The sequence below is a fragment of the Danio aesculapii genome, chromosome 24 (genome assembly GCF_903798145.1).
Source record: "Danio aesculapii chromosome 24, fDanAes4.1, whole genome shotgun sequence".
NCBI lineage: Eukaryota > Metazoa > Chordata > Actinopteri > Cypriniformes > Danionidae > Danio > Danio aesculapii.
The window spans coordinates 17,657,378-17,669,467 of NC_079458.1; the positions used below are offsets into that span (position 1 = coordinate 17,657,378).

General features: G+C 34.6%; 2 protein-coding genes across 3 annotated transcripts in view; both read left to right on the top strand.

The window, feature by feature from the left end:
• Window positions 1-1,919: 1,919 nt before the first annotated feature.
• Window positions 1,920-8,548, top strand: eif1axb (eukaryotic translation initiation factor 1A X-linked b). Its single transcript, XM_056450974.1, has 7 exons — window positions 1,920-2,088; window positions 2,606-2,689; window positions 2,791-2,894; window positions 3,080-3,130; window positions 7,196-7,277; window positions 7,426-7,517; window positions 7,675-8,548. The coding sequence occupies exons 1-7, from the start codon at window positions 2,073-2,075 to the stop codon at window positions 7,678-7,680; spliced, it is 435 nt and encodes a 144-aa protein (XP_056306949.1). The 5' UTR covers window positions 1,920-2,072; the 3' UTR covers window positions 7,681-8,548.
• A 990-nt stretch (window positions 8,549-9,538) lies between these two features.
• map7d2b (MAP7 domain containing 2b) overlaps window positions 9,539-12,090 on the top strand; it is a 42,851-nt gene continuing 40,299 nt past the window's right edge. Inside the window, exon 1 of one of the 2 annotated variants that reach the window (XM_056450884.1) lies at window positions 9,539-9,874. In XM_056450884.1, the coding sequence (XP_056306859.1) occupies window positions 9,847-9,874 (28 nt within the window). In that variant the 5' untranslated portion in view covers window positions 9,539-9,846. The remainder of the gene's footprint in view (window positions 9,875-12,090) is intronic. The other variant, XM_056450885.1, reaches the window with a different exon arrangement.

The window sequence follows — 12,090 nt, forward strand, 5'->3', positions numbered from 1 at the left end:
GAGAGAGACCAGGCTCAGTTGGGCATGACCATTTCTCCTCTGGCTAAACTTGTGCAGAGCTGCAGTCTGGGCACTGAAGGCTGGAGAGCTCTGGTTATCCATTGTGAAGAAGCTGCAGGTGTGTGTAGGTCACCGGCAGGTGTTCAGGCTGGCCAACGAGATCAATGCAGAGACTCATCTGTCATTAGGGTCTTTCAGGAATAAGTCTCATGCTCTCCACTCCTTCATGATCACCACAGCATCTGCTCAAGATACGGCCTGGTCCAGGGTTATGGATACCTCTAGAAGTCCGCGTTGGTTGGCATCGTCTCTTCACAGGACTTGATCTCTAGATGCCTCGAGAAAACAGTCTCTAATAGGGCTGGGCAATTTGGTCTAAAATCAAAATCTCGATTAATTGAACATTTTGACTTGATTACGATTAATGAACGATTATTTTATTTTTTTATTTTTTATTTTTTTCCATTATAATTCACAAACAAGTTTTGTTCAGTAAATATGCTCACATATCTATCAAGTGAGAGAGTTCTGAATGGAGGGTGCATTACTTGATTTTCAAACAATTGATGGAAACACACACTGACTGCTATCTATGATTATTTATTGAGCATAAACTGAAATTAAAACACACATTGCCTAAAACCAACAGTAACTTTTTTCTAACAAAATTGTGAAAATAAATAAACAAAGTTAATTATTTTCATATTAAAAGTAGAAAATACGCATTATTAAATAAAACAACTCTTGTATATCCTGTAAGCATTCCTTGCATCTTCTGTAAACAAATATTTGAATGTAAATCACAATTTTAATGTAATGGAAAATATTTTTTTGATAGTCTAAAGAACAACCATTGTTATACAATAACCTGCCTAATTACCCTAACCTGCCTAATTAACCTAATTAACCTAGTTAAGCCTTTAAATGTCACTTTAAGCTGTATAGAAGTGTCTTGAAAAATATCTAGTAAAATTGTATGTACTGTCATCATGGCAAAGATAAAATAAATCAGTTATTAGAAATGAGTTATTAAAACTATTCTGTTTAGAAACGTGTTGAAAAAAAATCTTCTCTCTGTTAAACAGAAATTTGGGAAAAAAAATAAACAGGAGGGCTAATAATTAAGGGGGGGCTAATAATTCTGACCTTAACTGTATGTATTACTATTATGAATTATGTTACAAATTATACGAATAAGTTACCTTTATTTTGTCAATATTATTTTCATCACAACAATTTTAGAGTTTTATGATGTGATTTAAAATAACTAATATCATAAATCTCTGCTATAAATGTACTTCCTGGGGAATAATGTAACTTATCTTGTACGTAACTGTAATTTCACTTTTTTCTTTTCCCTCATGCTACACTACACTACCATGGTAAAAAAGCACAGCACTATCCCTGATTGCAACACCCATTATAGTATTTATTTTTTATTTTATTTGGATTCATTTATTTATTTATTTATCTTTTTTTACTATCTTATTTTATACAATTTCGTTTTTTTTTTTTTTTTCTATTATTATTTTTTCTTGGGGCTTTACTTTTTTTATTATCATTACTGTCAATGTGGGTTTATATAAAAATGATCTCTGTATAAACAACAACATCAGTACTTGGCATAAAAATAAAGAAATAAAATAAGAAATTATTAATATACAGTATTGTTGTCTGTAGTTTTATCATATCTTTGATCAGTTTATATTCTGTGTACTCTTCTATAAAAATCCCCATCGTATCTGAAACTATTGTAAATAATCTAATGATTATCTAATGATTATTATTGTAAATGATGTGTACCAAATGTATCTTTTGTACAAAAATGTTCCACAAAAAATCCCCATCCTATCAATAGTATCCTATCAGTTCCTTGTCCGACTGGAAGTGCGAATAAAGTTTTGTGTTGTTGAACGAGGCAGTTCGCGCATGCGTCCTTGTCAGCTTTTCTCGCTAGCGGCGCTGATCTGCTCACCAACACCACGTTTGAGAAGTAAAATCTTTGACATATGGTTATAACTCACTGACGTTTCTGATCTTTACACGAGAGCCATCGACGTGCTTTAACAAAAATGCCGAAAAACAAAGGTAAGGCGGTTTTTAGAGGCAGTCGTGTGAAATGTTAGCCTTGAAATTAGCAAACAAGATAACGCGAGCCATTGCGCGAGATATTGAGTCTAGCAGTTAATTGTGATTGTTTGATTTTAAAATGTCCCAGATTAATTCGTTTCTAACTTGTTTTTAATGTATTTGTCCTCATAATACGAAGTAAACCTTGCTGTCAGGAGATAAACACAATGCGGCGGGCCCCGTTATGTGTTACGCAGTTTGATAGCAGGGGATTTGTTAAAACTACGTTAGCTTTCAATTTTTAAATAATTTTAAGATCTTATTGAGGGTTATTCCGTGTTTATGTTGTTATATATATGTTTTTTATGAAATAATCCAATATTATGATGTCATCCATCATACAGACATTGTGTTGGACTGTACTTTGCTCAGTCATTAGGCAACATTTCATTATTGTCACACTGTTAATGTGTTTGTTGGCATTGCTTCCGATTATATAATGGCATCTGATCCAATTTTATTCTTCTTCATTCAGGAAAAGGAGGAAAAAATCGGCGACGTGGTAAGAACGAGAATGAATCTGAGAAAAGAGAGCTGGTGTTTAAAGAGGATGGACAAGGTGTGTTGTAATGCTCTTCCATATAATGTACATCCATCTGTTTTATTGAATTTCTATAAACTAGTTTTGTTATTTGTTAAAATGCTTCTTCTGTCTTTTAGAATATGCTCAGGTCATCAAGATGTTGGGAAATGGGAGACTGGAGGCCATGTGTTTCGATGGAGTCAAGCGGCTTTGTCACATCCGAGGAAAGCTCCGGAAAAAGGTGCATTTTAGTGCTTCATGCTGAATGCGGATTCAGCATTTTCATCTCTGTGGGAATCAACTGGATGCTAGACTGATATGTTAAAAAATGTGCTGTTTCGTTAATTGATGCCAAAGTGTAATGTTTGTTATGGAAAGTTTCTCATATGTATGGTTTTTTTTTTTTTTTTTTTTTTTTTTTTTAAGGTGTGGATCAACACGTCAGACATTATACTCATTGGATTAAGGGACTACCAGGTTTGTTTCATTTATTAAAATGTATAGCTAGAAATAATCAACTATAACTAACTCGTACTTATTTGGTTAAAGGGTAGCTAGATTTTTAAAAACATTTTACCATTTAGTATAATTGTATTATTAATATAGTAAAATACTGACATTCTTTGGTTTGTCCAATATAATATATTTAATGTAAAATTAAATTAAATGCAATAAAATACTGTGATGTAAAAGACTATAAATATAAAATATTATTGTACAATGATGACCATATTATTTTCGTTTGATTGTTCACTTTCTGTACTTGACCCTGTTACACTCCCCAGAAAAAAAAACTTTTTATATTTGTTCTGTCAGATACACTGCATAGTAAAATACTTGATCATTCCAGTCGATCTATCTCAAGGGTCTCAAACATCTCTTTGAATCATAATAACTAATGAAGGATTTTTCAAATTATATAAATAAAATCTTATTGCATTATAACTTGTATGAATAAACAATCACAATTATAACACAGTGGGTTTGTGCTGAATACACAAGTCAAGCAGAGACTGCCTTTGCCTTGATTTGCTCACCAAAGTCTCTGCATTGCCCTCTATCCCTCGGGTGACAGTATGTAGATTTTAAACTAAATTATAGCATTTAATTGAAAACATTTAATTTCAGTTAGCCTTTTTTTGTAGCTTAAGAATAAAATAAACAAATAAAAGTTACATTTAAATTTGAAATGACAATCTCTAAACCATCCCAATAATTCTTCCTCTCTTGTCAGATGGGATGGTGGGTCAAATCAAAGGTTACCATGGGCCAACTTAGTTTGGGCATCCCTGATCTAAATGAATGAAATCTTTCTAAATGGAGCTATTCAAATCATCTAGGGAAATATATTTATATTGCAATATATATTGCAGCAAACCAAATATCCCAATGTCAGATTTATTTGAATATATAATAGAATTTATGATTAAAGGGACTACCAGGTCTTGTTATATTAACATGTCAAAATGTAGTAATATAGTCAACAAGCGTTTATTTTGCTTACTAGAATAAAGGGTTTGTTTGTCCAATATTTTATAATATAATAGAATTATACACAACAATAATGTAGTTATAATGTAAATATACATTATACTCATTGGATTAAGGCACTGTCATGTTTCAGCAGTATGTCATAAGTTCAATGTTTCTTAAAAAAATGTAATAGTAATAAAATATAAATGAATATAATTATTTATACTCACTGGAATAAATATACTGGCTAGTTGCACTGGAGAATAATAAATACATAATAAATTCATTTTATTCATAATTTAATGTAAAAAATATTAATGGGTATATTTAATGATGCATTTAAAATGTATATTCATAGCAATAAATGTACTTAATGTTTTTCTTTAGTAAATTAACAATATATAAAATTGAAATAATAAAAAAATTGGCTCTAAATGATAACCTCATTCTGTAATAGAATATAAATGACTATTAAAAAAAAATCACATGAAAGCATTAATCTTGTACATTATAAATAAGATTTGTGCTGTTTCTCAAACTTTTCTTTTAAAGAGCCCCTGTTTTGCGTTATAAAAGCTCATGTTTTGGTTTTGGGGTCTCCAACAGCAGTCTGATTTGGATTAGGGTTGGGTATCGTTTGGGGTTATTTCGATACCGGTGCTAAATCGGTACTTTTAAAATGGTACCGGTGCCATAATGATGCCTATTTTAATCATTATAATTGAACAATACTAATATATATTTATAGTAAGTTTAAAGTAAACATCAATTCATATTTTATATATTTGAATTGCATTAATATATTTCTTTTGATCATTTGTTTGTTAGCATGAATGCAAGATTTGCATTATGATATTAACATTACATTAGCTTACTACTAACCTGTAGAAAGGCTGTCATCAAAATCAGGGAACACCGTTTTTCTGGCTTTGGGGCTTGTAATTACTTTTACATGGACATCAGTGATCTAATGATTTGCCTCAAACTGAATAAGACAGTAATATGATTCAGGTGTTTACATGAGTTGCTTTTTGAATGTTACATTCATGGTACCCAGTTACATGTTATAGCACAGATCCATTAACGTCATTGTGTCACCAGCCCACAAATGTTTCTTCCGCAGGTTGTGTCTGTCGTCCTTTAAGATAATCAAAAATCACTGTTTACGTGGTAGACTCTAATCATATTAAAATCAGAGTATTGCTGTCCATGTAAACGTACTCACTGAAAGTGCCAGATTATGTCAAGCTGTCAAAGACGGTGCATTCCTCACCTTTAAGTTGATTCCATGTGCCCTCAAATTTCATAAGTTTGGCGTCTTTCCCCCCTTACACACAACTTTTGTAAAGCATCTGCTGCATGTTGGTGTGTCAGAATCCTTGCTTGTAAAATATAGCCATACATTAGAATGCTTAGTTTAAGCAAATTAGATGAATGCAATGATCCGTGTTGGTGAAGAGTGTCGCTCACCACATGCGGCGTACTGCGCACTTTGCCTTCTATAAGCAACAAGAACAAACGCCTGACATCGCTGACGGTGTCTGTATCCCTCAAAGCTGTTTAGAATTAAATATTTAGAGATGGTGTGACGCAACTTGTACATGTGTGCCTTTGCACCCCTTGATGCTTCTTAAGGGCATTACACACCGCATGTGCACCTCAGAGCCGCGACACAGCGTGCACATGTCAGTTGAAAGTATCACACACCAGACGAACACATCCGCATGTCATTTAAAATGAAACTTTGCAGATGGCGCTCTGTGGCGCGACAGAAATATGAACAGTGTCCTGAATCGTGGCTGGTCGCCGCAGATAGTTGCCGACTCGCGGTGCCGGTGTGTGTACACTGATAGAGACCAATGTTTAGCATTCTAAAATGCATGGTGTTGCATTGCACGACGCTGTGCGTTGCTGAGCGGCGCTTATGGTGTGCGACCTGCCTAACTTTGTTGTCGCAGCACCGGAATTAGGCACCAAAATTCATATGCTGATTCGGTCCATACCAGTTATGGGTTCCGGTACCCAACCCTAACATGCATGCAAGGTCAAAAAACACTTTCGTTGTTTCATAATATGCATTTATTTTTACCTAATTATCCCAATGAATCCTGTGTGACTCGTTCAGCGATTCATTTGTTCCCAAACCTCTCCTTAGCGCGAAGCTAATCTTGCGCTGATTGATCCGATGTCCCATTCTGTTGTGATTGGTCGACTGCGTTCAGCGTGAGACAGAGAAAAACACCCACCACGGCTATGAAGTAGCAGAGAGTATGTGAGAGCCCAATGTAGAAATGCAATAAAGCAATGCAGTTAAACACCAGTATATTACTCTATTCTTAACCCCAACCCCAAGTAATAGCATCGAGACATATTCAGTATTACTCCACACAGTGGCAAAAGTTGAACTATTTGGAAAATTAACCGCTCTGTGCGTGTGAGGAACAGCTAATGGTGGCAATAATAACGACAAACGGCAGAGGATTGTGACTTCAGAAACTCATTTAAATTGGTAGGGAAGGAAGAAGCACATGTTTAATAGCAAACAGCCGGCAAAATGCCGCGTTGCAGCATGGGTTATTGTATCAAAAATCTGAAGAATGACAGCAACAAACACAGCACTGGGTTGGCTATACTGTGGTATTGTTGCGAACTTTAATCCTTTATTCCCCGCAGCCAAATCTCCATCTGTCAGTGATCGTCATCTTCGCGTTATGATCAGTCCCATGATCCCCCACGCTCTGCTAGTGTCTGAAGGGAAATGCGCGTTTACATTTTACCAGATCTGCATATTTAATGATATGTACCGTGTCAACGCATGCAGGCTAAAGATCCGAACCCAACTCAATTCATTCATTCGACTCTGAGTCAACTATTTTGCTAAAGGATCTATTGTTTTAAACAAGGTGCACTTTCAGATTTAAAGCTCAGCTGGATGTTTTCATTCACTTAGGGCTCTGTTACACACAGCATGGAAGCTCATTTTCAAAAAACCTATTATAGGTGCTCTTTTAAAAGTTTTTTTTTTTTTTTCAAAATGCTGAAATATGACATTCTGCAATCTCTTATCAGGATAACAAAGCAGATGTTATTTTGAAGTATAATGCCGACGAGGCTCGGAGTCTGAAAGCCTACGGAGAGCTTCCAGAACACGGTGAGTACAGTATATTTCATCTGAGAAACATAACGTCTGCTAGACAGCTCTTGATGAAAGCAGCTTCTTGGCTTGGGATATGCTGATCCTTTAGCTGCACTCTATTAAATGCCAAGTTATTACATTTATTCTGTTGGTGCTTTTACAGCCAAAATCAACGAGACTGATACCTTCGGGCCTGGCGATGATGACGAGATTCAGTTTGATGATATTGGTGATGATGACGAGGACATTGATGATGTAAGTACTGATGCACTCTTGTTATCTGAAGTTTAAGCTTGATTACAAGCTAAATGTTTTTAAGGGATTCATTAACAATGTGGAACATTCTAAATGCATAAGTTTTACTTATTTATTACTGTTATTGGGTTAACTCTATGCCGTGTATGTTTCCCAGATCTAAAAGAAGCTGAGAAGTGAAAATTTCTCAGTCCGAAGTGAAAATCCTCCCCAGAAGTCGCCCCTCCATCATTATGTACTCGGAGGCTCAAGTTTTAGGTTTCTCTGACTAAACACACAACTGCATTGTCACATTCAATTCATTTTGTTATCTTTTAATGTATTTATATTGATTTCACATCAAGTGGAATTTAGTTACAAGTACAGAATCTATGGATTCGCAATAAAAAAAAGATAACCAATTTTATGTTTGGTCTTGCAGTCTGTATCCTAATAGACATATTCAAAAGCTCTAGAAAGGTGAGAGAAACTGATACCTCTAGATAGCCTCTTGTCTTTTTGAATGTTTTTGAAAAGTCTCATCATTTGCTGGTCACAAAATCGATGCATTGGATGATGCATTTATTCAGAAAGCCTGTCTCTGATTTGCTCTGTTTAATCCATCTTTTCTTTTCTTTTTGTATTCAAATGATTTTTATTATTTTTGTTTTCTCCAGGGCTGCTTTATGAAAATAATTTGATGTGTTACTAGCTTGACACTAAACTACAGTAAACATCAGCAACTGAAATATTTGTAAGATGAAAATGGAAGCTTTTTCTTTTTTTTACTTTCTAAAACGATAGCTCACAAAGCGAATAACCAGACTGAGTATTTTTGTATGCACGTAGGCCGATTAACGCAAGAGTCAGGAGATTTTATTGATTGTATTCTTGCAGAACTGGCCCTCTTGACTGAAAACGGTGGTTGTTGGTTATAACATGTTAATTTTAGCTGCATTGTTTTGATGAGCTCACGATGCTTGCTTTTTGTCCTCTGCTGCTTTTGATCAGAAAACCTGTGATTTTGAAATAAAATTCAACGACATTCAAAATCCTAGAAACTTGTGTTTTTAGCCTTTGAAATCTTATGCATTGATGCTATCCTCAAGGTTTCTTGTGAGCTAAATGACTCCCTTTTTGCCTCCAGTATTTCTAAAATATTCAAAGTTGTCTTTGTCTGTTTGTGTGCATATATAAAGGCAGTATAATTATAGTAAGCATGTATCTAGCCACAGGCTTCAGTGATATTAGTCACTGTGTTTTGCTCAGTCACGTGTGCCGCAGTGTGAAAAACCAAAGGTTGCCTATAGCACATGTGTCTGCATGCTCAGACAGATGTTAATGCAAGCGAGGATAATATTATGATGAGAAAATGGTCAATAGAGTAAATGTTTGTCATTGATTTCAAAGCAAGGCTTTTGCATGACATAGACGCACACAAATTGATGCATGTTAAAATATGCCACAAGAGAGATACTCTAAAATGAAGTATGTACAATGGTACTGCTAAATATTGCAAACTGGAATAATGTGTGCAAATAAGTACAGCAGTGCTAAATACAATATTAGAATACATTGATGTGTTTTATACATGTATAGGATGTGTAAATCAGGATATATGTATATAGAAATAGTATAAATGTATTAAAGTAGCATGCAAATATGGTGTCTGCATTTCTATAATTATACTTGAAGATGTGAGACTGTATATTCTTTGTATTGCCAAATTTGGTTTGCTGTTCAAAATTTCTTAACAAAAAAATATGCAAACCAACCAATTGTCGTTGACTAAGAATATGACGAGTATATTTCCTTTTGAAAGAATCTTGGGATATAATATTATGTGCATTTTGCGTGCATATTTTGGGTCAAAAGCTAGTGACTGTCCAAGTATAGTCGTCGTGTTATGTTATATGTTATGAAATTCCCTTTGACAACAGTGAAACAGGCAATGTCTTTTTATTTCTAGACACCTTTAATGAACGTCTCCACTCCAGGGGAAATAAATGAGATTTCTGCTCTGTGCGCAGCTGTCAAGCTTTCCAGATATAGCGCAATGTAAACTATGACGTAATGCGTTGCTTTCGCGTGCGCGCGCTCGTCACGCGGCCATTGGTCGAGCGTGTTGTAATTCATTAGAACCTCGCGCTCTTTCAGCCTGCACTGTCTTCTGCTGTCTGCTCGGAGACCGTGATGAGAGTCGGATGAAACGAACCTGAGGTCAAACTGGTTGGCTTTTTTTGTCGCTTTTTTGATTTGTCAGCTTAAATAGTGATCGATAATTAAATGTATTGGGTCGGAATGCTGTCTGGATATTGAGCATTGGAATACACCCAGAGAAAAACTGCAAATGGCCACCGTCGTGGAAAACCTGATAGGTACGTCGTGTTATGTTTTTATGTCCTTTTAAACGTGAGCCTCACCCAGATCTGACAGTATTGATGAGCGGGTGACCGAGCATCTAGAGCTGTTGTCATGGAAACAGGCTGCTGAGGTGAGAGAAGGATGGGCTTGACCTGTCCAGGTGAACTTAAGACCTTTCTTTCAAACATAAAAATGCAAGTATTATATGTATAAAAACAAAAATAATATATAGTAAATATTCAGTTATTAAATCAAATTTTAAAAAGCGCTATAAATGGTATTCTGTAATACTTAAAAAAAAAGATGTGGTATATATATATATATATATATATATATATATATATATATATATATATATATATATATATATATATATATATATACATATATACATACACATACATACCATTTAAAAATGAATATTTGTATCAATTTCTGGGTAAATATAGGTAATATTTGGGTGCATTTGAACAAAACAGATTTATTAAACAGATATTTTATAAAAATATTTTAGTCACAGAGCATCTTTAGAAATAGTAAGGTTATGCATTTCAATTCATATGAAATATTGCAAAAACTACAAAACTTCGACAATAAAACTACAAAATGTCAACAATATTTCATAGATTTTTTGTTTCTCTTGATTTTATATATATATATATATATATATATATATATATATATATATATATATATATATATATATATATATATATATATATATATATATATATATATATATTTATTTATTTATTTATTTTTTTTTCCCCCAAACATAAATTTGGGCTAATCATTTTTGGACCATTATTGTAAGATTTTGATAGATTAGCTCCAGATTTGGTATCAATACTGACTAATAGATACACTCACTGGCCAGTTTAATAGGTACATCTGTCTAACTACTAGTTAACGCAAATTTCTAATCAGCCAATCACATGGCAGCAACTTAATGCATGTAGACATGGTCAAGACGATCTGCTGTAGTTCAAACTGAGCATCAGAATGGGGGAGAAAGGTAATTTAAGTGACTTTGAATGTGGCATGGTTGTTGGTGCCAGACGGACTGGTGTGAGTATTTCAGAAACTGCTGATCTACTGGGATTTTCATGCACAACCATCTCTAGGGTTTACAGAAAATGGTCTGAAAAAGAAAATATCCAGTGAGCAGCAGTTCAATAAGCGCAAATGCCTTGTTGATGCCAGAGGTTAGAGGAGAATGGCCAGACTGGTTCCAGCTGATAGAAAGGCAACAGTAACTCAAATAATCACTCATTACAACCAAGGTATGCAGAACAGCATCTCTGAACACAGAACATGACAATCCTTGAGGCGGATGGGTTACAGCAGCAGAAGACACCACCAGGTGCCTTTCATGTCAGCTAAGAACAGGAAACTGAGGCTACAATTCGCACAGGCTCACCAAAACCAGACCATAAAAGATTGGGAAAACATTGCCTGGTCTGATGAGTCTCGATTTCTGCTGCGACATTCGGATGGTAGGGTCAGAATTTGGCATCAACAACATGAAAGCACGAATCCACCCTGCCTTGTATCAACGGTTCAGGCTGGTGGTGATGATGTAATGGTGTGGGGGATATTTTTTTGGCACACTTTGGGCCCTCAGACTGGTTTCTTGAACATGACAATGAGTTCAGTGTACTCAAATGGCCTCCACATTCACCAGCACTCAATCCAATAGAGCACATTTGGGATGTGGTGGAACAGGAGATTTACATCATGGATGTGCAGCTGACAAATCTGCAGCAACTGTGTGATGCTATCATTTAAGCCATGAAGGATTAAGGCAGTTCTGAAGGCAAAATGGGGTCCAACCCGCTACTAGTAAGGTGTACCTAATAAAGTGGCTGGTAAGTGTATATTATAATATAAATACAAATATAATATTGTAAAACATCCATATACAACATATTAATTTAAATGAGATGCACTTATATATGCTAAGAAATGTATATAAAATATACACAAACGGTAATAATTAAAACGTATGTTATTCAGTAAAAAAAACAGTCACATTATCTGCAATTATGGAGCCTAAAATAGGATACATTTAACATTGCAACCAATTAGGAAGCTGCAAAATTATTAAACTATTGTTTTAGCTAAAACAAATGACAATTTATTATGTATTAATTTAATAAATATGTGTAAAACAGCTCTGAAATATTTGACACAATTGTTTAATTGTTCTCAAAACCTTACACTTACTTAC

Bases quoted from the DNA above. Each gene is read 5' to 3' on its own strand.
- eif1axb (XM_056450974.1), top strand. The intron at 2,895-3,079 runs GTGCATTTTAGT...TTTTTTTTTAAG, and splicing joins GAGGAAAGCTCCGGAAAAAG to GTGTGGATCAACACGTCAGA. The intron at 3,131-7,195 runs GTTTGTTTCATT...ATCTCTTATCAG, and splicing joins TTGGATTAAGGGACTACCAG to GATAACAAAGCAGATGTTAT.